The following is a 23,961-nucleotide window of genomic DNA, read 5'->3' as shown; positions in this document are numbered from 1 at the left end:
TAACTAATTGGCTACTATAACATAGCCGACTGCTTCAAAGCTCCCAGTGTGGATAAACCAATAAACAAAATAACATTAAATAGCAAAATCACTTAACAAAAAGAAGAGCTCTCCAAAACTAGAGCACAAACGTGATTGCTTTCAGTTTACAGTTTAGATTAGATTACAATAAAAAGGCAGGCCGGCCCGGAGGAAAGGAAAAATGTAGAAATAAAAATATCCCCAAAAGACAAAAATAATAATCCCCAGGAAAACCCCCAAGGAAACCCTCCCCAGTAGCCTATGTAATCTATATTCAACTTAAAGTCGCTACCACGACTAAAACAACAAGAGCTTTTAAAGAGCACAGGACAACACAGAGAAGTGGGCCAGCTGCTACAACCTCGCATTGTCGCGTGTCTCCTGCAAACAATGGTAAAACAGTTCTAATGCAAGGAGATCACGGAGCCAAATGGAGTGCACACCAAAGGGCCAAACAACTCGCGACAAAAAACTAGCTTACCCACGCTTGGCGCGACTCCTGCAAACAATGATAAGACAGTTACAGCGCAAGGAGATCACGGAACTAATGGGGCAAGACAGGCCGACAGGCCAGGAACAACAACTTTGCTGCCGCGGATCGCTTGCTGAACAATGATAAAACAGTTCGCTATTGCAAAGTGATCACGGAGCCTCGGTTTGACTAGACCAAACACGACAAAACTCTGAACAACTCGGTGGAGTTATCAACCCGCCGAACAATGGAAAGACAGTTCTTTGAGGCTAGGCAATACTCACGGAGCGTCCGAGACAAGGACCAAACCAGGCCGCTCTCACAAGGCAAGACACTCTACCTATCGTCCACGCTCAGCCTACGCAGGGCAACACCCAGCGAACCAAACACACAGCAGACAAAACACCGTAGAGGGAAACGAGAGGCGGAGACAGCTACCTGGGCTGTTATTTATAGACGCTGACCATCTTCCGTATGTAGCCGCCATGTTTTCATTAAATTACTTTATTATAGGGGTCAGGGTTTGATCGCCACAAGTTTAACTGCTGGATTTTGCCTCCATGGTGCTTTCTGTTTGTCCTTAACTTTCTTGAATTGTAATGGAGCAATGTCATCCATAATGTTTGGCATTTTGCATTAAAGTGATCAAATAAGTCTTCAGAGTCTGACAGTTGACTTGACTTTAGTGAAAGTGCTTGCTCAAAGAGAGCACTTGTCTGATCATTTATGATTCTCCTTTTACCATCATAGCTGTGTTTTGAGTGTGGGGACATGGACACATCAAAGAACACGCAAAAATGATCAGATAAGGCCAGGGTCTTTAACAGCTGTAGAGACATCGAGACCCTTTGTGATAACAAGGTCGAGGGTATGGCCGAGAGAGTGTGTTGGCCCCGTACATGCTGTGTTAGGGAGAAAGTATCGATTAGTGCAATGAATTCCTTGGCATAATTGTTTTCAGGATTATCCACATGCAAGTTTAGATCCCCTGATATAATAAGACAGTCAAACTCTATGCAAACAACTGATAGCAGTTCACCTAGCTCTTCAAGAAAAACTTTAGCTGAATGTTTTGGAGGCCTGTAAATTGTCAGTAATAAAATCTGAGGAGAAGACTTAATGCATGCACACAGATATTCAAATGAAGTAAAGTCACCGAATGATGACTGATTGCACTGAAAAGACGCCTTGAAAATTGTGGCTATCCCCCACCTCTTTATTTGCTCTGGTAGCACTCAAGAAACTGAAGTTTGGGGAGCTGATTCGATGAGAGTAGCAGCACTGTTTGCTTTGATCTAACCATGTCTCAGTTAAAAGTAAAAAATCAAGGTTGTGTGTGCAAATTAGATCATAAATTAAGAATGATTTGTTTGAAAGAGATCTGATATTTAGGAGTGCTAGTTTTGCTGTAAGTGTTGGGGAAATATGATCCATGGGGGAAATCTGAGGTTGATGTGGTACGGGTAGGAGATTGGACTGGTTTACCCTATAAGCTCGATGCATTTGTGTTCTATTTCTTGTCAATACAGGAATAGAGAATGTCATGGGCTTTCTCCTGAAGGGACTTATTTTCCCGATAATGACGGTGTTCTATACATTATCCTGCTTATTATACTTATTACGCTTATGATTCTCACTGCAAGGCATTTGTTACTCAATTTGGCCATTGAGACAAATACAAATAATAACAGAAGGTGAAACAGAGGAGCTCTTACTGTGATTACCAAACACTTATGGCTTAATTTTTAAATGTTTTCTGTGAAGACAGGATTACATGTGAGTGAAATACTCTAGCTTTTATTTTTCCTTCATGCACATAGCACACATAAAACGTTCATTAGGCACTTGACCTATGATGTCAAGACAATTAATAGTCACAATGAACAAGTGATTTGTGGTATTATCTGTGTGGATACAATTATCATTGAAATTACAAAAACTACAGTTGCATGTTATCATCATGACTTGATATCTTGGATCATTAGCCTGGTAAACCAGAGCCTGGAATCTTTCAGATGAAGGGTCTGGCCACGAGTAATGAAAATGGCCCAATTCAAGGGGCGGCACCAAGCATGCATTTGAAACTCTCACTGCACGCAGTTGGATAACGCTACGACCAATCACAACAATTCATCAGTGTCAGTCATCAGTGTAGTTCGCCTTTGTCCCGCCTACACCGATTTGATTGGTCCCTCTCGCTCGAGAGATAGAAGAAATTTGGATCATTGCTCGTGGCCAGAGTATCTTGCGGGCACAATTCAAATTGTGCTCTCGCGAGAACTCTGGATTTCCAGGGTATTGGATCATAACATTATAACATCATATGGGCTAGGCTAGAGCCCCCTCACTGACAGATTAAACTCAGTGCCCCTCAACATGGCCGACAGAGTAGAAGGAAATCCATATAACCAATATACCAATGGAACTGCAGAAGAAAAAGATGAAATAGATGCCAAATACGATGCGGTCTATGACCAGCCCAATGTAAAACCAGTCCTCTTCGGTTTGGTTTGTTGTGTCGGATTTCTCCAGCTGTCTTTGAATGGCTCGTAGGTCGTCTCTCAGGCGCTTTAGCTCCAGCAGGCTGGCGTCTGTAGTCTGGGGCTCTTTAGCCTCTCCTGTCCCCTGCTGTTTCTCCCCCTCATAAGGCACAAAAGGGTTCCCACCGCGGCCTGCTGCTGACACAGTTGGTAAAGCTTATGAAACATTACAGATGTACAAATGCGTGAAGCTATGAAATATCATAGTTAGTGAAGCTTATGAAATATTACAGTATTACTTCATAAACCCCACACCCCAGAAATAATAGTAATAATAATAATTATAATAATAAACATTTCGTAACACCTCCATACGTAAATCAACATACTCTGATTTTCAACGCGTTTGCTCTTTCCCATGCAGACTAGTCGTGCGAGGTATTTGAGGAAAAGCACTCTTATCCAGTTGGGCATTGGGAGGTCACGGATGGAGCCACATAGCATGTTAGTGATGAGGATGGTCTCCAGCAGACTGCCCACCATCAGCGCGAGACACAAGGAGAACAACACATCTGGAGAGACACAAGGAGAAAAACACATCTGGAGAGACACAAGGAGAAAAACACATCTGTAGACACAAGGAGAAAAACACATCTGGAGAGACACATCTGGAGAGACACAAGGAGAAAAACACATCTGGAGAGACACATCTGTAGAGACACAAGGAGAAAAACACATCTGGAGAGACACAAGGAGAAAAACACATCTGGAAAGGGGAGGAGTCCAAGATTAGGACAGCGAAACAAAGGACAGTTATGGAATCAGGGGCGCAGCTACCCATTTTTGAGGGGTATGCAACAACAATAATGGCTACCAAAAAAAAAAAAAAAAAAACAAAACAACTAAAGCAAAACAAAATGCCAATAATTTACACTATTACTGTGCATTAGTGTCTATTGAATATGTTTTAAAAAAAATGCTGCCAATTTGATGTTTAACTTGATGTTATACTTGATAAGTATTGATAAATGGTGCATTGCCACTTTAAGAGAGTCTAAACGGTTTTCATAACGTCCTTTTGCCAGCTATTGCTCACAATGGATAAGGCTGATAGGCACTGTAGCCTTGTTTGTTTGCACCACATTGACAACACAATATTAAGTTATTACAAGGAGCCTTCATTGTTAGGATATGGAAACATGTAATGTGTTGCTGCTAGCATGACATTTCTGTTTGCAGTTGGCCATTAAAAGTGCAGTATGAGCATGGTAGCCACCTAGCTATCTGAATGGAATAGGCTATGTTTCAATCGGCATTATGCTTAACAAACGCTAGTTAGTCTGTTAACATTCATATTTGCAAGCCTCCAAGTACAGACGCCATCACTTTAAATCCTACCTGTTGCCTTTCAATCATTCCACTTTTATTTAACTGCTGTTGCATCCCTTGACATGCCATCTCCTTTTCCCTCTTTCTTTTTATTTGTAGTCGCCAACAGCTTTTTTTTGCTGTATCCATCTTTTTTTCCATAGACGGCAACTCACTACTGTAGGCCTATCTGTTCGCCTTCAGCCACGGCTCTTAATTCCTCTTCTATGTCAAAATTCTATGATGGAATCTTATGAGATAGGGCGCCTCTAGCCTGTTAGTCCTCTAAAATGTTATAGAACATTGAGAAAATGTTGAAATTATTCAGAAACGGACAGCAGTAGCTACATATAGAAAATACCAAATATACTATTTTAATTTTTTTACCATCGCTTTATGGAGTTGGGCGCTCTCATGTGTGATATAGATATAGCATACCCATTTTTTTAAGGCCACTGTATGGAATCTTTCCTCCAATGAGAGGATCATTCTGGAATTCAAGGACAAAAATGTTCTTGATTGTCTTTACATTTCAGGTGCAATTTTCCTCTAGTCAAAAGAGAACTGTTTTTAAAAAAGCATGTGCCATAGGCCAGGCACTGGTGGACCCTGTTGGTCTTACTGATGAGTGGAATGGTGTTTTATTACTGATTACACCGGTGTACCCTGTAGAGTCTTGCTAGAGACCCTGTTGATCTTACGGATGAGTGGAATGGTGTTTTATTACTGATTACACTGGTGGACCCTGTTGGTCTTACTGATGAGTGGAATGGTGTTTCATTACTGATTACACTGGTGGACCCTGTTGGTCTTACTGATGAGTGGAATGGTGTTTTATTACTGATTACACTGGTGGACCCTGTTGGTCTTACTGATGAGTGGAATGGAGTTTCCAGTGACGGGCAGCAGATCGTTCATGAGGAGCAGGAAGACGGTGTAGCCCAGAATGAGGGTCATCTTGAAGGCGGATCGGTCCACGCTCTGTGGGGGCAGGATGAAGCTGAACAGGTCCAGTGTGATGAGGAAACAGCTGGGGATGATCAGGTTCACCACATACATGGTTGGCTGCCGTCTGAGGGCAATCTGGAAAGAAGCAAACAAACAAAACAAATACGCTTGTATTTATTTAAGATACTATATGATACTATACTATATTATACTATACTATATACTATACTATATTATACTATACTATATACTATACTATATTATATACTATACTATATTATACTATACTATACTATATTATACTATACTATATTATATACTATATTATACTATACTATATACTATAATATACTATACTATATACTAAACTATATACTATACTATATACTATACACTATAGTATACTATACTATACTATACTATATTATACTATATACTATACTATATACTATATTATACTATACTATACTATATTATACTATACTATATACTATATTATACTATATACTATATTATACTATACTATATACTATATTATACTATACTATATATTATACTATACTATATACTATACTATATACTATACTATATACTATATTATACTATACTATATACTATATTATACTATACTATATACTATAAAATACTATATACTATACTATATTATACTATACTATATACTATACTATATTATACTATACTATATACTATATTATACTATACTATACTATATTATACTATACTATATACTATATTATACTATACTATATACTATATTATACTATACTATATACTATACTATATACTATATTATACTATACTATATTATACTATACTATATACTATATCTAACGAAACTAAATATTGAATGCATGTGTTTTAGTAGACAATAAGATACTATATCTAATGCATGTGTTTTAGTAGACAATGGGCTCACAAAGTAGGTGATCTGATCACGTGTGCTCTCATCAAAGTTGGTTAATGTATGCGTGTAGGCCGTCATGCCTAAGAATTCCCATTCCCCCTCTGTGGTCATGACTGCTTTGGACAGGTTGACCATTTCCTCCACCTGCTTTTCATATGATAACTGGATTTCATCAGCTACAAGCACACACAAACAAAATGAATCACAAGAGTTAAAATCATTTCATTTTCAGCCCCTCAAATCCAAATCACCCCCTTTATTTGCTATATTGCATATTGTTTCACTTGCAAATATACATTTGATCAATAAACTAAGTTTTGGCCTTTCAACCTTCATCAGATAATTGTCGGTGTGATGAAGGTCGATGGACTGAAACAGATGGAGTGAAACAGAGCAGTAGAAGGGGGTCACTTGCGCATTAGCCTGGTTGGTGCTCACGTAACAGGACGCAGAAGTCAAAAGAGGAGACCCAAGGTCTAACTAGGAGGGAGGTGGATGGGAGCACACAAAGCTTTAAGGGTGAATCTCACCAAGCCTGTCAGACTGACATCAAAGTGACTAAATAGAATGTGAACTTTTATTTTCTGATTAAAGTATTATAGTGAAACAATGTAATATAACTTTATTTCAATGTTATGGTAGCATGATCCAGAATAATTCTCATTACCAATACTGGAAATGAAAAAATTGCAGATTTTTTTTTTCATTTACACAAATAAGTACATTAAATGAACAGTGCAGTGCATCAAAATTAATGTTTTAGATATTTTTAATTCCATTTTGAATGAATTAACTCTCATTACCGAAACACCACAGCTTATTGGTAATGACAGTCCACAGTGTAAGATTCTATGACATTAACACAAATACCATGATGTGAGAGAAGAGAAAACTGAACTTGATTCCATGTTAATGGAAACCTGTTAATGTTAAACCTTTTGTCCCGAGTGATGCTGCTTGTTAATTTAAAGGAACAGTGTAGATTTTATAGGCAGGCAAAGTCGCATTACGGTAATGAGGAACATTTGTTGTAACACAATAGTTTTACAATAAATGTAGGGTGACCACCTGCTAATAATCCCAAGGGGGGACAAGGGGTATGTTTCTGAGGGACAATGTGGGACATTGCCTGGCGCGGCGGTGCCCCCACCTCACGGACAGACTCACTGATAGTGGTTTACCCATTTCTAGCACATACCACCTTTACATGGTATATTAATAATGCCCTTCCCCTAAACATGTGTAATTGCTGATGCATCATGAATAGGCACAACCAATGTGTATTTTATTTTCTAAATAAAGATTCATAATACTTTGAACATTCAATGAATTGACAGATGCACTTCCACTTCCACTTACGATTTACTTTAGCTATTTCATTTTATTTATTTTTCATTATTTATTCACTTTAAATAAATTATAATGTAAAACTGTAGGATGAACAGGAATTGTAGTTGTGGAGTAACACGCTCTGAAAATTCACAATTTCGTCACCTTTTTTTTTTAACATAGTCCAGTGTACAGTATTTCTTTCGAAATTGAAATGAAGTTGTATGGACTGGACTATGTTTTTTTTTTTTTTTTTTAAAACGCGACGAAATTGTGAATTTCCAGAGCGTGTTACTCCACACTCAGCAATCAACTCCTACTGACTTTCCCCTGAAGATAGCAGCAAAGATGGCAACATTTCCGGAAAGGTACTGGCTTGATGTAATTCATTCTGGACTCTCTATCCGACCACATAAAGACCTCGGGATACTTCGGTTGAAATTAAAAATGAGGATAGGGGGGCTCACTCTTTATTACGACATCCCGTTATTACGATATGCCTCTATTTAGACATGCCCCTACTATTTTTTTTAGTACCGCTATTCCGACATTACCAATCCTCATTATCAATTTATCTCTGCAGTTCCTGTATCCTATCAAATTCCAACATCCTAGATGCATGGATGAGCTGTAGGCCTAGTCATGTCATCTGCACCTGCAGCTACATCAACAATCCACCCGCCATCCACTCCAAACAATGTTTTCCCCAATAGTTGATATCGGCACACATTTCAGTCAAAACCCTATAGGTGATTTTGAACTGGCCATGTGAATAAATGTTAGCCTACATTATGTAAAACACAGGTAGCTCTCCTCATTTTATTCTCTAAGCTCTCAGGGGAAAACAGTCGGAAACTCCATGCATCAAATTCTGTGCGTGCAGGCCATCTTTATTAATTAATTAATGGCCGTCAATCAATGGCCAATTGCGCAAAGATGGGCGGAATTCTTACGCTCCAGTAGCCTAAACCAGGGGTTCCCAAACTTTTCTACGACAAGGCCCCCCAAATACCACTAGGTTCTGGCCAAGGACCCCCTTGATGTGTTATTAAACCCATCGACAACACTACGGCAAAAACACATTAAGCTAATCCTAATAATTATTTTAGCCACAAGCACTTCGCAATGGAGCGTAAAGTCTGAAAAAACTGCATTTGGGGCTTTCTGCTATATGAGAGCTAGCCTGGTCCTTACCGCCTGTGACTACGTTTCTCTTCGTCATACAGTCTGGAACAAAGTAATAATAATCTGTCTCCGTAGTGGGCGGATGCTTATTTTGAGGTTTAAAATCATTGGAGTTCCCCTAACCAATCAGCAACGTTTGGTAATGACGTATGCTGTGCGCCGGAGTTCAGGCTCTTACGCTTCCCACTTCTGCTCTCAGTAGTAAACAGACCGCTGGCTAATGACCGCCAGGGCAGTCTCTTCGTAGTGGATATATCTGTAACTTGCGCCAGCCACAGACCGAGAGTTGTATACCAAAAGCGTCACGTTGCCGAGATTATATCAGCTCTTGTCACACGCCAGTTTCCCCCTCATATCTCTTCTCGCTGCTTATCAGACGATTTTTACAGTTTTACTAACAGTTCGGCATAAAACAACGCAGCCTACTTTGAGCTACGCTCAGTGACTGGCTAACGTTACTGTCCACAAGCACGGTAGCCTCGCCTGGAGCCCAGCTCGGCCACAGGCCAGGCTAATTGAAAACATGATAAGTAGTGATGCATGTAGTACGCGTTTAGGATTAGCTATCACCATCTGATAAATCAAACTTTTCCCAAAGCCAGTTGGAAGGAGAGTTATAAGACGTCCTTGCCATTAATAAAATTGACAAGACAAGCCTCTTGTTCCTGCTTTAATTGCGTGATGCTTCTAGCGTCTCTTCCTCCGTCGCCATTGTTGCTATGCTGTTGAACTACAAGCTTCGCTGGACTACAAGCAACTCGGCAGGCAAGTTCCGCGTCATCACTCAACTGTTCGCTGATTGGCGCGGTCGTACGCGAACCGCATACTGTGGGTTGGGCCAGACTACGTGCGAGGCTGAAATCAAATTTTGCCCGGAAGTACGTAGGATGGTAACACCAGGCTATATGAGAGCTATCACTCTACTATTATTCTCAGTCATTATCATGGAAAATATAATGTTCAGATATGCGAGACATTATTATAATAGCATTGTATAACAACCCTCATAGTAATATTTAAACAATTTCAAATGTATTTATTTGTTCCTTTTAATTTTCCTTCCAACTTGCTGAGGCCCCACTGGCACCCCCTCGCGGCCCCGGCCCCCACTTTGAAAACCACTGGCCTAAACCACTTCAGTGAACGTTCAAATAACCCCCAGAGTTCAGTGCCCATCAGGGTGTTCAAACTGGATGTGCGATATATTCAAGTTGCTTATATTGCATTTTAGAGGACAATGATAAAGCCATGTGCAACGCATTTTGGCTTGCCAGCAGGTTGGATAAACTCAATTTACTACACAATAATGTAGGCTAGGCCTATATCTTTTATATGTCATGCGTGCAGTTGTTGAATTGCACATAACATGTCTGCATATTTATTTAATCTTCTTTCTCTCGACTTTAGGCTAGCGCATGCATTATCATGGCCCTATAATTGTGCAAAGACAGGCGGGATATCCGACGCTCCTTTTACAGTAAACCACTTCACAACGAACGTTCACATAACAAAACATAACAGAAACATAATTGAAAAGTTCAAGCGTGAATTGGGTGTGTTTTGATTTTGAGAGAGACTGGAGAAGGCCCGTATGTCTCACAGCAACTGCGATAACCTTGTTTCTTAAAGGCTATCCTTATAAGGATATATACCTCCAAATATCCACATCTAATGAGGGTCGGCGACTATCCAATACCCAATACTATTTGCAAGACCCTCGATATACATATTGTTGGAAAGCTTAGTTGGCCGTTCGTGTGAGTAGGCTACAATAACTTAATTTTGTAAATTTTACCAAAACGACTGGTTTTGCCTTGCAGGGTCACATTTAATTTGTTGTCTTATCGTTTTTGTTTCAAAACAATTCATAGCTATCCATACTCAAGTCTAATTACCACCAGACACAAATAATCATCACCTACGGTAGGTTAAATCCTATCTCTCTCTCCAAAATCTCTTCCTCTGAGATGCACGCGCTAGGCTATAATTTAGGCTACCCGACATTTCAAATGTGACTCTCTAATCAACTTTTTTAGCTCTTAAACACGAAAGTGGGTCAGTGTTTATACTGGATCTGTGTTTGCATATTTAATACGTTTCATACACGTGTTTCAACACTGCATTTCGGTCGTTGCTTTTACCTTACCATTACCTTACGCAGGCCAGTTATGTATCCACCCTGCCTGCAGCCTACTTCCAAAGCTACTTGCTGTCAGATTTGGTTCCGAGGGCACAAGTTCAGTGTATCAACAACACTCAATAACAGTTTATGTGAGGTGTTAATCAATTAAATTCCCAACAATTTCACAACAGCTAGTTCTGGAGTAGGCCATTCAACTAGCCCGCTTGCTTACGACGAGACTCAGGCTGCGCAGTCGGCACCCGCTTCCTTAGTTGGGTTTTGGGTTGCCAGGTTTTAGCCTATGACAAAACGGTTGAAATTGAAACTAAGTGATTGTGTATGTGTAGGGTGTATTTCATACACAATCTGGCAACCTGAATGGATCAATGATTTTAAAATGAAGTTTGATGGCCATGCAAATTACGGGAGTTTTCCGGGAGTAATATCAAAACGGGAGGGTGCTGGGAGATGACCTTGAAATACGGGAGAAACCCGGGAAAAACGGGAGTGTTGACAGGTATGGTTGGAATGGCAGGACGTTTGAAAAAAAAGTAAAGTGTCGCTACTCTGACAATGGAAAAAAAATTGTCGCAGTAGTGGGATGCTTGAAAATTAATGTTAATGCCGCCACTTCGACAATTAGACGCCAATGTCTAAGTAGCGGCATGTCGGAATATCTGCATGTAGTCGAGGATAGGTCAAGTCGCAATAGCGGTACTAAAAAAAATCGGAGTAGGGGCATGTCTAAATAAAGGCATGTCGTAATAACGGTATGTTGTAATAGAGGGTTGTCGTAATAACGGGATGTCGTAATAACGGGTGAACCCCGGTTCTGCTCCTTGGTCCTAGTTAGACCTTGGGTGTCCTCTTTTTAGTTTATAAACCAAGCAAAACAGTGTGTGGGAGTCTTTAAGTTCCATTGAATATCATTGTTTGTGGCCAGGCCGATAGCTAAAACTACTGGTCTTCTCTCACCATTGTGTATCCAGGAGTCAGGCCGATAGCTAAAAATACTGGTCCTCTCACCATGGTGTATCCAGGAGTTGAAGGTGTAGGAGCAGTTCTGTATGTCGAAGGGGAACTTTAAGATGTCCAGATTGCAGGAACTGATGACTTCCACTGGCAAAGAATCCTGCACCTCCCCCGTGTGACTCACAGTCACATAGTATGTCTCCGGGGCGTTGTTCTCATCCACACTGAGGAGAAGGAGTCAGTGTGTGTGTTATCATTAACAGGAAAAGCCGCGATTTTAGATCGTTTTCGGGTCTAAATATTCAAACTTTTGATTTTAGAAACACAACTGACCCCTAGCACCAGGTCTTGTGAAGCTGTGTGCAAAAGTAGATCAATATAGAATTAAAAATGAGTACTTTAGACCATTATTTGCCAAGGTATACTCATGCGTTTTGTAATGCCATGTGGAAACTCCCCATAGGACTTTTGGTTACCCAAAATGCATACTGACAATAAAAGTATGCATTTCTGAGGTTTCTTGTAGACTTTTTTGGATTATATGTCAGGTTCTAATATAGAATGACTACACAAAATAGAATAATTACACAAAAGTCTCTATTTTTGCGTTTTCTTTGTTGGCTTCATGGGTGTGTATAAGATGGACTATACATCTGCACAACTAATATGGGATAAAACAACATGAATATTTAATTCCTATGGATTCCTGTGAATATTTCAAGACCAGGAATGTAGTGGTAAAATAAGAGGTGGGTGAACTATGAATTCTGTGATCATGAGGTGGACTGCTCTATGCGGTATCAGATTTTTAGAAAAGGCATTCAGAACATGTTTGATGATGGTGGAGGTTATTTATTGTCCAATGTTTATAACAAAAGTGGCATTAAGTGGTTCATAGAGTGTTGATGAGTGTACATATTGTTATTGTGGATAATACAGTGTGATTTTTAAATATTAACAGTTGTAATTGGTGAACAAACTTTTAAGAGGTGGATAAACTCTAATAATAGGTGGATAAATTATTTCTGAAATTTCAGAGGTGGGTAAACTGTGTTTAAGCCTACTTGCGTTTAGCCTCCACTACATCCCTGTTCAAGCCCCAATGCTGCATCTACTCATTGCTAAGGACAGCGGCGCTGGAGCGAGTTTGAAAGTGGGGGTGCAAAAAAAAAAAAGAAGCTGGTTTCGGCCTTTTGAAAATTCCCGAGGCCAACTATTCACGCACGTTTTCACGTGGGATATTACGATATAAGATAGTCTAATAATCATTTTTAAAAAGTCTAACAAAAAAACTGTTATTATGTTAGGAGCGTGGTTAGGTGCTGTGTAGTGGTTTCGGGTGGTTAGGAGCGTGGTTAGGTGCTGTGTAGTGGTTTCGGGTGGTTAGGAGCGTGGTTAGGTGCTTTGTAGTGGTTTCGGGTGGTTAGGAGCGTGGTTAGGTGCTGTGTAGTGGTTTCGGGTGGTTAGGAGCGTGGTTAGGTGCTGTGTAGTGGTTTCAGGTGGTTAGGAGCGTGGTTAGGTGCTGTGTAGTGGTTTCAGGTGGTTAGGAGCGTGGTTAGGTGCTGTGTAGTGATTTCGGGTGGTTAGGAGCGTGGTTAGGTGTTGTGTAGTGGTTTCGGGTGGTTAGGAGCGTGGTTAGGTGTTGTGTAGTGGTTTCGGGTGGTTAGGTGCGTGGTTAGGTGCTGTGTAGTGATTTCGGGTGGTTAGGTGTTGTGTAGTGGTTTCGGGTGGTTTCATTCAAGCTGATTGGACTGCAATAGCGTCTTTTTACGCACAGAGTGATTTAGTCTAGGCTACAAGTTCTAAATGAATAATCTGCTAAAATAAACTGTGCCTGATATTGACAGACACAGACACACCAGCATAACCGGAATTTCCATTCAAGGAATAAAGGAGGTAGTCTATAGCCTACATTAATAATGATCACAATCTCCATTTTCTGTCCCATGCACGCAGCCAAGGTCATTCCCATTCTCAACGCAGTGCCAAGATGCACCCGCATCTTTTGGCCTGTGGATCACTGACATACACGGACATGTATTATAATTTCATTGCATTTTACAAGAGCCCTATAATTTCGAAACAATTAAAAACATTGAAACAATCTTGTGCTTCACCGCATCCATAAACAGCAATAGAGCATCACAGTCCCGCCCCTCCTCCGAGAGAGCTTAGTTTCTGGAAGTAAGTTTCCCATTCATTTCTCCCATAGACGTTTTGGAAAAATCCGTAACTAAAGAGTTTTAGAGCATGTCTTTGGCTAACCAGCTACGGCATAACTCATAAGCATACACATACGCGGCTCTTAGTGAACTGTACCAGGCTGTCAGTGAACAACAGACAGCACACCCAGACGGTTTCACCATCTTCACTGGAGATTTTAACCATGCTGATCTCAAAACTGTACTTCCAAAGCTACACCAGCATGTTGATTTTCCAACAAGAGGAGATAACATCCTGGACCTGGTCTACACTGCACACAAAGGAGCATACAAAGCCACCCCCCTCCCCCACATTGGACTTTCAGACCATATCACTGTTATGCTAATGCCCGCATACAGACAAAGGGTAAAAAAGCCGAACAAACCGTTTGTAAGCAGGTAAAAGTGTGGCCTGAGGGAGCCTCCGATGCTCTTCAAGACTGCTTTGACACAACAGACTGGGAAATGTTTAAGCAGGCAGCCACTTACAACAACCCGGACAGACATAGAGGGAGTATACAGACACTGTAACCTCTTACATCACCAAGTGCATCGATGATGTGACCCACACAAAAGACATCATCACTTTCGGGCTAACTGGAAGCCATGGCTGACAGGGGATGTCCTCAGGCTGCTGAGGGCCAGAGACAAAGCCTACAGAGCTGGGGATGAAGCTGGCATGAAAACAGCGAGAGCCAACCTGTCCCGTGGCATCAAGGAAGCAAAAAAAGGAATACACTCACAAGATAACCACCCACTTCAAAGACAGCAGGAACGCACAAAGCCTATGGCAGGGCATTCAGGCCCTCACGGACTACAAGCCAGCCCACAGAGCTGTGAGAGCAACATCCCTCTGCTCAACAACCTGAACCGCTTCTTTGCTGCGCTTTGAAGCACAAAACAGCACCTGCCCACAGAAGACCCATCCCCTCTACATGAGCACCCTGTGCCTCTCTGCCGACAGCGTGAAGAGGACACTTGCTGCCATCAACACCCGTGAAGGCAACAGGTCCAGACAACATCCCAGGTCGTGCGCTGAAGGACTGTGCAGGGGGGAGCTTAAGGATGTCTTCACAGACATCTTTAACACTTCCCTGAAGCAAGCCATCGTCCCATCATGTTTCAAAGCTGCCACCATCATACCTGTGCGAAGAAAACTGCTCCATCCTGCTTCAATGACTACCGCCCTGTGGCACTGACACCCATCATCATGAAGTGCTTTGAGCGGCTTGTCATGTCACATATCAAAGCCATTCTCCCCCCCACCCTGGACCCCTTCCAGTTTGCATACCGAGCCAAGCGGTCTACAGAGGATGCAATCTGCTCTGCCCTCCACCCAGCCCTCACCCACCTGGAAAAAAGAGACTCATATGTGAGATTGCTGTTTATAGACTTCAGTTCTGCATTCAACACCATAATACCACAACAACTCATCTGCAAACTTGACAAACTGGGACTCAGTACCTACCTCTGCAACTGGCTACTGGACTTCCTCTGTCAGAGGCCCCAAGTAGTATGTGTTGGCAACAATACCTCAAGCAGCATCACATTGAGCACAGGGGCCCCCCAAGGCTGCGTGCTCAGTCCGCTGCTCTTCACCCTGCTGACGCATGACTGCACTGCAACCTACAGCAACAATCACATAGTGAAATTTGCTGACGACACACAACTCTGGTGGGTCTCATCACCAAGGGCTTAATGAGACTCAATACAGGTTGGAGGTCGACCATCTGACCACGTGGTGCAGGGACAACAACCTCCTGCTGAACGTCAGCAAGACCAAAGAGATTGTTGTTGACTTCTGGAGAGGTCACACCCAACACCTGCCACTGACCATCGACGGTGCTGTGGTGGAGAGAGCGAGCAGCACCAAATTCCTGGGGGTGCACATCAGTGAAGACCTCTCCTGGACCACCAACACTGCATCACTGGCGAAGAGAGCTCAGCGCCGCCTGTACTTCCTGCGGAAACTCAGGCGAGCAAGTGCTCCACCAGCCATCATGACCACATTCTACCGAGGCACCATCGAGAGCATCCTCTCCAGCTGTATCGCTGTGTGGGGCGGAAGCTGCACTGAATACAACAGGAAAGCCCTGCAGCATAGTGAACACAGCTGGAAGGATTATTGGTGCTTCACTCCCCTCCCTGAAGGACATTTACACCACCCACCTCACCCGCAAGGCGACCAAAATTGTGAGTGATGCAAGTCACCCCGCTCACAATCTGTTTGATCTACTGCCCTCTGGGAAGAGGTACAGAAGCCTGCGCTCCCACACTACCAGACTCACCAACAGCTTCATACACCAAGCTGTAAGGATGCTGAACTCTCTCCCTCCTCTCCCCCTCCACCCCTCAGCTACATAACATCCTGGACATTGGACCCAAAAATGGCCGCCTGCACTACTCCACTTGCACACTTGCACACTTGTACACTTTACAACTGGTGTTGTTGTCCTGAAACACAACACTTCTGCTGCTCTTACATAACTTGCACCACTATGCCACTTTCTTCTTACTTAGGTCAAACAGAACTACCCAAGCCTTTTATTGGCCTGAATTTGCACTAGTATTTTTATTGACTGTCTATGCACAATTTCAACCACATTTTGCTGCTCTTATTTTTTCATTATTATATGTGCCCTCTTATTTACTTATTTACTTACTTTTTTGTTTACTTGAATGTTATGTTTGTCTGTGGACCTAAATTGGTAAAATATGTCTTGTCTTCACCGTGGGATAGTGAGAAACGTAATTTCGATCTCTTTGTATGTCTGGAACATGTGAAGAAATTGACAATAAAGCTGACTTTGACTTTGACTTGACTTTGACATATCATTTTGAGTGAAAAAACGAAGAGAAAGTCCAAAAAAAGTCAAAGGTACAAGACTGTGTACATATTTTCATTTCCAAGCGAAGGAACTACTCATCCCATAAACCACCGCGCCTCACTGAATAATATAGGCAAAACCGGCGCGATTTTGCCATTTAACTTCCAACCAACGACAGCACACAAACCTTTTCCTCCAAACAGTGGTTTTTATATAGTGAATGTGCAGTTAATAGCAGTTATTTCAGGAGTAATCATATAAATAATAGTGTTTTGGTATTGAATGTTATATTTACCATCGAGTATTTTATATTGTGTGTGTGAAAGCGGTTAACGTTAACAACATGGTGCAGTGCTTCGTATCTGACTGCCATCCCGATGCATGGACCGGTGCATGGTCTGCTCTTGGACCACCATATTCAGTTTATTAACTTGCTGTGAATTATTACACAAAATGTTCATTAAATGTACAAAGTATTTCTAGGTTAATGATTGGTGATACGACTCCTACAGTATGAAGGCTACAGTAGCCTAGCTAATGTTAACTAGCGTTACCAACCTCCCTAACTCACCACACAACTGTGTAGGTCTTGTCCCTCATGCTGACCCTTACAAAACCCATAAGCTGACCCTCGGACACACAGCAGTCAATAATGTGACCCGATTTAAAGTTTTCACCCCTTTGGACACTCTTGATTTCGTCCTTAAAACAGTGAAATATTCACGCGGGCATGGACGGTTTGCTAACCATTATACTGCAGCATCCAGCTTGGGCTATCAGTATCAGCTAGCTAGTTCAAAAGTTTAAGTACTTCATGAGGATATACAGGGCTCTTTATGGCTCGACTAAGCTGATGTTGCCTATAAACAACAATTCATGTTCATAGAAACAACAAGGTCACTAAAACATAATATATGTCATACCTGTGTTGCAGCATGTAGGCTAATGTTAGCAGCATTATAATGACATTCTAATGTCTGAAAGGCTAATGATTAGCATATCGGCTACCTGAAAAGTTTGTTTAAACTAGCATTTACAGTGTTCTATTTGATGGTGTATTGGCCCTGACTAAGTTCGTGTGATATATAAACCACAATCCTTGTTGATAGAAGTACCAATGTTTGTCTAGAAAGTTTTTATTCACATTAAGATTTTCGCCATAGGCAGTAAAAGACTCCGCCATCTTGGTCAGGGATTTTAGCTGAGAAAGTTTACACACTTTCAACCAATCAGAGGCATCACTGTGGGATTTTTCAGGATTATGGGTAATGAAGTACTTATCCAAGACATCGCGAATAAAAGACATTTATCTCAAAACAAGGTTGGTGCCCCTTGAATTTTCGCCCTCTATATGAGCATATACAATCGCTTAGTACAGCTGTAGCTGGTTTTAAGTCTACCATGTATGGTTACGTTTTTATGCCTTATACCCCAATTGTCAATGGAGAAATTGTATTGAATTCTTACTTCCGGAATCGGCTGTGGGCGGGACTGTGATGCTCTATAGATCTAGCATACTTCAAGGATGCTCATAGATAGAGGAGGCCAGCGGCTCATGAACTCTTGTTGACCTCCTCAGAAAAATAAAATAAAGCACGACTCACCTCAACATTGGTCTGACTGTATTTGGAACCTCACACCTGATAGCCTAATAAGAGATAGCCTATTAATAACATATAAGCACACAGTGATATGACAACATTGTTTTTATTAAATCGATTAAAAATTACATCTCATTCTCTCAAACTGTATATTCTAACATGTACCTTAGCTTGTCAGATCATTGTTTACACATTTGTCCAAGTAGAAGTTTTCTGTAGCCCTACGAACGCACCTAGCATTTAGATTGACAGCTATGGTAGCAACTGCTTTCCGCGTTGATCAACATTGACCGTCACCGTAGTGTAGCGATGTAAATGTATCCAAGATCTCTGTAGTCCTCCACACACAAGTTTCAAGAACAAATACAACTGAAGGTAGCGTAGAGCAGTAATGCTTAGACTAGAGCAGAAGTAATTAAAGCTAGAGCGCTGTAAATATATCTAGTTCATGCTCTAATCAATGCGATGCCGTGTCGGTGTTGTGGTCCCCCCCCACCCCGAAAAGTGCACCCCCTGCTCCGGTGCTTCCGGCGCGCCTGGCTAAGGATATAGGCTACACTGCAGCTAGAAGCTAGAGGAGAGGAGGAGGGCATTTTTGACTAAATTTAATTGAGACATACTACTACGTTAATGTTACTGCCATCAAGCTGCAATGATTTGCCGCAAATGAATCCCAAATCTGTCGAGTCATCTTAGGTGCGTCAAGTGCAACGTATATTCCCATCTGCTATTGATGACCATTATGAACTTTCGGGCCCCTGGGCCCAGATGTATTAAGGGCCCCCCACTAATTGTCGCATATGTGGGAGGGGGGGTTTGGGGGTCCTCCCGCAGAATTTGTAAAATTTGTTTGATGTGATTTCCTGTATTCTGGTGCATTTTGGGGATGGCCAATACTAAATTTAATCAGATTCATAGCCTACATCCTAATTTGTTGATATTGAGGCAATGATTCCATGCAAAACCTTGGGCTTCAGGGCCCCCTGACCCCATGGGCCCGGTAGGCCTGTGCAGTAATCCATCCCTGTTGATGACGCAAACAATAATAACGGTAACTCCACCGAAATTATTTGAAACTAAAGTAACGAGTCAGTTTTGTAAAATGTAAGTAGTGGAAAGTACTGATATTCGTGTTAAAATGTAAGGAGTAAAAGTATGTCTAAGTATAAGTATATATACTCTTTTGATCCCGTGAGAGAAATTTGGTCTCTGCATTTATCCCAATCCGTATTAGTGAAACACACTCAGCACACACAGTGAGGTGAAGCACACACTAATCCCGGCGCAGTGAGCTGCCTGCAACAACAGTGGCGCTCGGGGAGCAGTGAGGAGTTAGGTGCCTTGCTCAAGGGCACTTCAGCCGTTGCTACTGGTCGGGGTTCTCCAGTTACAAGTCCGAGGCGCTAACCAGTAGGCCACGGCCACCCCAAAAAAACTAAAAAAAGTAAAAAGTCACCACAAAAATAAATAGTAAAGTAAAGTAAAAATATCTGAAAAATACACTACACAAGTATTTGTACTTCGTTACTCGTTACTTCCCATCTCTGCTGCTCCCCGAGCGCCGCTGTTGTAGCAGGCAGCTCACTGCGCCGGGATTAGTGTGTGCTTCACCTCACTGTGTGTTCACTGTGTGCTGAGTGTGTTTCACTAATTCACGGATTGGGATAAATGCGACCAAATTTCCCTCACGGGATCAAAAGGGTATACATACTGAAGGTATGTTTTCGCAGTTGTTTTGCTGGTCACAAGCTGGTCAACCAGCAAACCATCTTTTTTTTTTATTTTAATTTTTTTTAAACCTTTTATTTTACCAGGAAGGTCCCATTGAGACACAATGTCTCTTCTGCCTGTTTTTTTTTTCAGCAGGGATGTTTAATGTCTAACCATGATGGTGGGATACTCTATATTACAAAAATGTATTTACTGACATACACAGTTTATATTAGAATACATTATAATTAATTCTCTCACAAACCATTTACCACAGCAACTTGGCGCTAATGTTATATTATTGGAAAGCTTAGATTTGATATGCTGTGTGATATCTGTGTAATGAGTACTCCAAGATTAGAGTAAAACTGGGCTAGTGACGCCCTTGCTAAGGTAGAACAAAATCCCGGTCGATTTTTAAATTCCGGCCGGGCACATTTTTTAGGGATGTCCGGCATAAAGAGGACGTCTGGTCACTAGATTTGAGGTGTGAGAGAGGGAGCTAGCGTTTTAGCTATTGGATTGTAGCTCATGCTTGAGGCTACTTTAGCAAGAAGCAAGTTCACTAGGATACATGTGTTAGCTATTGGATTGTAGCTCATGCTTGAGGCTACTTTAGCAAGAAGCAAGTTCACTAGGATACATGTGTTTTCGTCTTGGCAAGTAAGCTGTAACCTAGGTACTTTAGTGACCCATTCATCACTACTCACCTCCACACAAGCCAAGAAACACCACAATTGGGCTGGTCACTGAGAGGGTGTGCCTAACATGAAGCCGGCTATGACTGCATGCTCAGCATTGGACAAGAGAGATGGAGGGAGGGAGGTAGACAGGCCACCGAACGCAACAAGTCTAATCTTATATTTAGGGTTTTAGTTGAATCAATATTTTTGACAGGGAAGCTGTGTGCAAACAGGAATATGTAAAGTCACATTTTTTTAAGCACTCCACAAAAAAGGACAGGTGCTCAATCCCCCTTTGACGTCTATGTGTGCACATGCCTGGCTAGCAGTTTTAACGTTCTAACTCCAATGACCAATTCCCTCTGTTTATGTCCATAGTGAAAATGTAGACTCAAAAACAATCTAAAAATACGGCTTAGATTTCATATAAATCTGATCTGAATGCAATGCAGTATTTTCAAGTGCATTAAACTACTCTAATGTATATCTCATTTATAGCATGCCTATAACTTTCTTACGGCTAATATGATAACAGGCCTTAAAAACATAGTGTTTTACAGTGTGAGCGCTGAATGCACATTTCTGCAGTCTCTCAGGGATGCTGTCGTGCGTCTTACCTAAACCCAGTCTATGCCTAAACAACTATTGTCAATTTTAATGTTAAATATAACAATCTTTAGTATTTAATTCATATAAATAACAGCAAACACTCACAATTCATCAATGACGATATCAGGCACCCAGAACTTCGACCTTGGTAGGGTGATGAATGAGGTCCCACACTCGACTGGGTCCCAACTCAAAAACTCTATTTTCCATTTCTGCGTCATAAAAGGACAATTTAGCATTTAACACAGAGGAAACCCTCTACCAGATGGCACATTGTGGCTGATGTTATATGCAGTCATTAGCAGTCATGGTTGTGGATGTCCAGTGGTGTAATAATGTCATGGGTCAGTACTCCAGCGGTCATGATCGTGGATGTCCAGTGGTCTAATAATGTCATGTGTCAGTACTCCAGCGGTCATGGTCGTGGATGTCCAGTGGTGTAATAATGTCATGTGTCATTACTCCATAGCAACTCTCATTGTGTTTGTTGTCAGCGCTGGTCTATCTCATGATGGTTGTAATTGCCGGCTCTGTAACAACCATTGACAGTAAAAGATATGGACACAGCTATCAAGATGAGTGAAGCCGATTTGAACCCATTTCCTGTTGGTCGACTTCGGTTCTCACGCATCCTCAGTCCAGATGAGTGAGAAACGTGTGACGTTAAGCAACGGACTGAAACTCAGTAACTCGTCTGGCTGAAACACAGTAACGCGTCTGGCTGAAACACAGTAACGCGTCTGGCTGAAACACAGTAATTGATAATGTGCAGAGTGCTGCGAGTTTGAGAGCAGCTTTTGGTGGGGATTTGTTCTGACGTCGTGCCAACCCATCAAAACATCATTTCATTGTTTTTTCCCCCTTGCTTTCCTAAATATCTAACCCTGGACTTTCCCCCAGACTGCCTTTGAGATTCTTATCCAGAGAATATGGTTACTTCGCTCTTGTGCGACGCTAAGTCTCATGCTCATTACATCATGATAGCATTGTTTTCGGAATAAAATTTTATTACTCAGCCATAAAGTGAGTTACGAGGTTATGATGCCAGTCATACAACGTTGTATTTCTCCGAAAATAGAAAAGGTTCCTATAAAGGCTTAAAACGCTTCAGATGTAACGTTATTTGATGTCAAAGTGACGCCAAAATGAATGGGGGTCAATGGAATGCTAGCTCGAAGTGGTCGACTTCTAGCCTCAAAGCCGCCCATATTGTCTACACTTTCCGAACATTCGCCTACGCCCTTGATAACAACTCTCATGATGTTTGTTGCTATGGAAGCCGACTCTATGACAACTCTCATGATGTTTGTTGCTATGGCAGCTGACTCTAAAACAACTCTCATGACGTTTCTTGCCATGGCAGCCTATGTGAGAGTTGTATAGGCAGTCAGTGTCAAATATCATGAGCACCTCCAAAGAACAGCCCACAATAATTTAACATAATACATAGAAAACATGAATAAAAAATACGCAAATCACACTATGAAGTTTTGCATCCGCTTCAACATGTCTGCATTAGTTTTATTTCCTTCTGGATAAATAAAGTATCTCTATCTATCTATTTATCTATCTATCTATCTATTTGTCTCGTGTTGAGGCTTCAATAGTGATACCAAACTGGCAAATGACAATGGAAAGACCAATAAAATAGTAATAATACTAAAAAGACTAAGTGTTAGGGTTAGTGTTAGGGTTAGACTAAGTGGATACTGATGTTCATTCGTGTACATACTTAAGTATTTAGGTTGAACATGCACGCACCATATCAAACCAGATTAAACATGCACACACCATATCAAACCAGATTAAACATGCACGCACCATATCAAACTAGATCATATCAAACCAGATTAAACATGCACGCACCATATCAAACCATATTATATCAAACCAGATTAAAGTTTAAATTGAACATGCACACACCATATCAAACCAGATTAAACATGCACGCACCATATCAAACCAGATTAAAGTTTTCAGCATCTGCGCCTTTTCATCCTGAAAATACACACACATGTGCAAACAAGTGTGGAGTTAAACATCATTGGCTAACACAATGACGTTCTTAAGTCATAACCACCCCACATATATTTACACGGTTCACGAGGAGGTGAGAAAATCAGATTTTTTTTTCTAAAGTGGTATGAGAATGCGGCTGATGACCCACCACTCCTAGAATGCCGTAGAGAGTGAAGGAGATGCTGACATTAGTGGGGGTGTTCAGGTTGTTGACAGGACGCACAGGTGACATGTTGAATATGCTTGTATTGAATGCAACCAGAAGGGACTCAGTAGTTGGCTCAGAGCAGTTTAATGTCACCCCAGACTCAAAAAACAGAGCTGCAAGATATGAGACAAAGATTACTGATGCTGCGTTGAGTTTGATAGCATGTAGATTGTGAGAAGCTTACATAGGCCTATCTTATGCCTTACCTTGAATAACTAAGCCATAGACCACGACTTTGATAGAAATAGTTGTCCATTGCTTTTTGTCCTGTGATGTATAA

At 41.4% G+C, this 23,961-nt stretch overlaps 1 protein-coding gene across 1 annotated transcript; it reads right to left on the bottom strand.

Annotated features, from left to right (window-relative positions):
- Nucleotides 1-309: 309 nt before the first annotated feature.
- On the bottom strand, nucleotides 310-23,705 carry LOC125300815 (5-hydroxytryptamine receptor 3A-like). The gene is made up of 9 exons (XM_048252945.1): nucleotides 23,622-23,705; nucleotides 21,560-21,666; nucleotides 11,877-12,046; nucleotides 6,227-6,390; nucleotides 5,214-5,424; nucleotides 3,363-3,545; nucleotides 2,954-3,168; nucleotides 503-520; nucleotides 310-318 (listed from the first exon to the last, which is right to left on the bottom strand). Exons 1-9 carry the CDS (start codon nucleotides 23,703-23,705, stop codon nucleotides 310-312), a joined length of 1,161 nt encoding a protein of 386 aa, XP_048108902.1.
- Between the last annotated feature and the right edge of the window lie 256 nt (nucleotides 23,706-23,961).

This window comes from Alosa alosa, chromosome 9 (assembly GCF_017589495.1).
Source record: "Alosa alosa isolate M-15738 ecotype Scorff River chromosome 9, AALO_Geno_1.1, whole genome shotgun sequence".
NCBI classification, from domain to species: Eukaryota; Metazoa; Chordata; class Actinopteri; order Clupeiformes; family Clupeidae; genus Alosa; species Alosa alosa.
Note: the sequence above shows the minus strand (reverse complement) of the source record. Positions and strands in the feature narration are given on the sequence as shown.

Bases quoted from the DNA above. Each gene is read 5' to 3' on its own strand.
- LOC125300815 (XM_048252945.1), bottom strand. From the start codon at position 23,705: ATGTCACCTGTGCGTCCTGTCAACAACCTGAACACCCCCACTAATGTC. The intron at 21,667-23,621 runs GTGGGTCATCAG...TTTATGACGCAG, and splicing joins TCTACGGCATTCTAGGAGTG to AAATGGAAAATAGAGTTTTT. The intron at 5,425-6,226 runs GTGAGCCCATTG...GCTTCTTTCCAG, and splicing joins GTGATCAGATCACCTACTTT to ATTGCCCTCAGACGGCAGCC.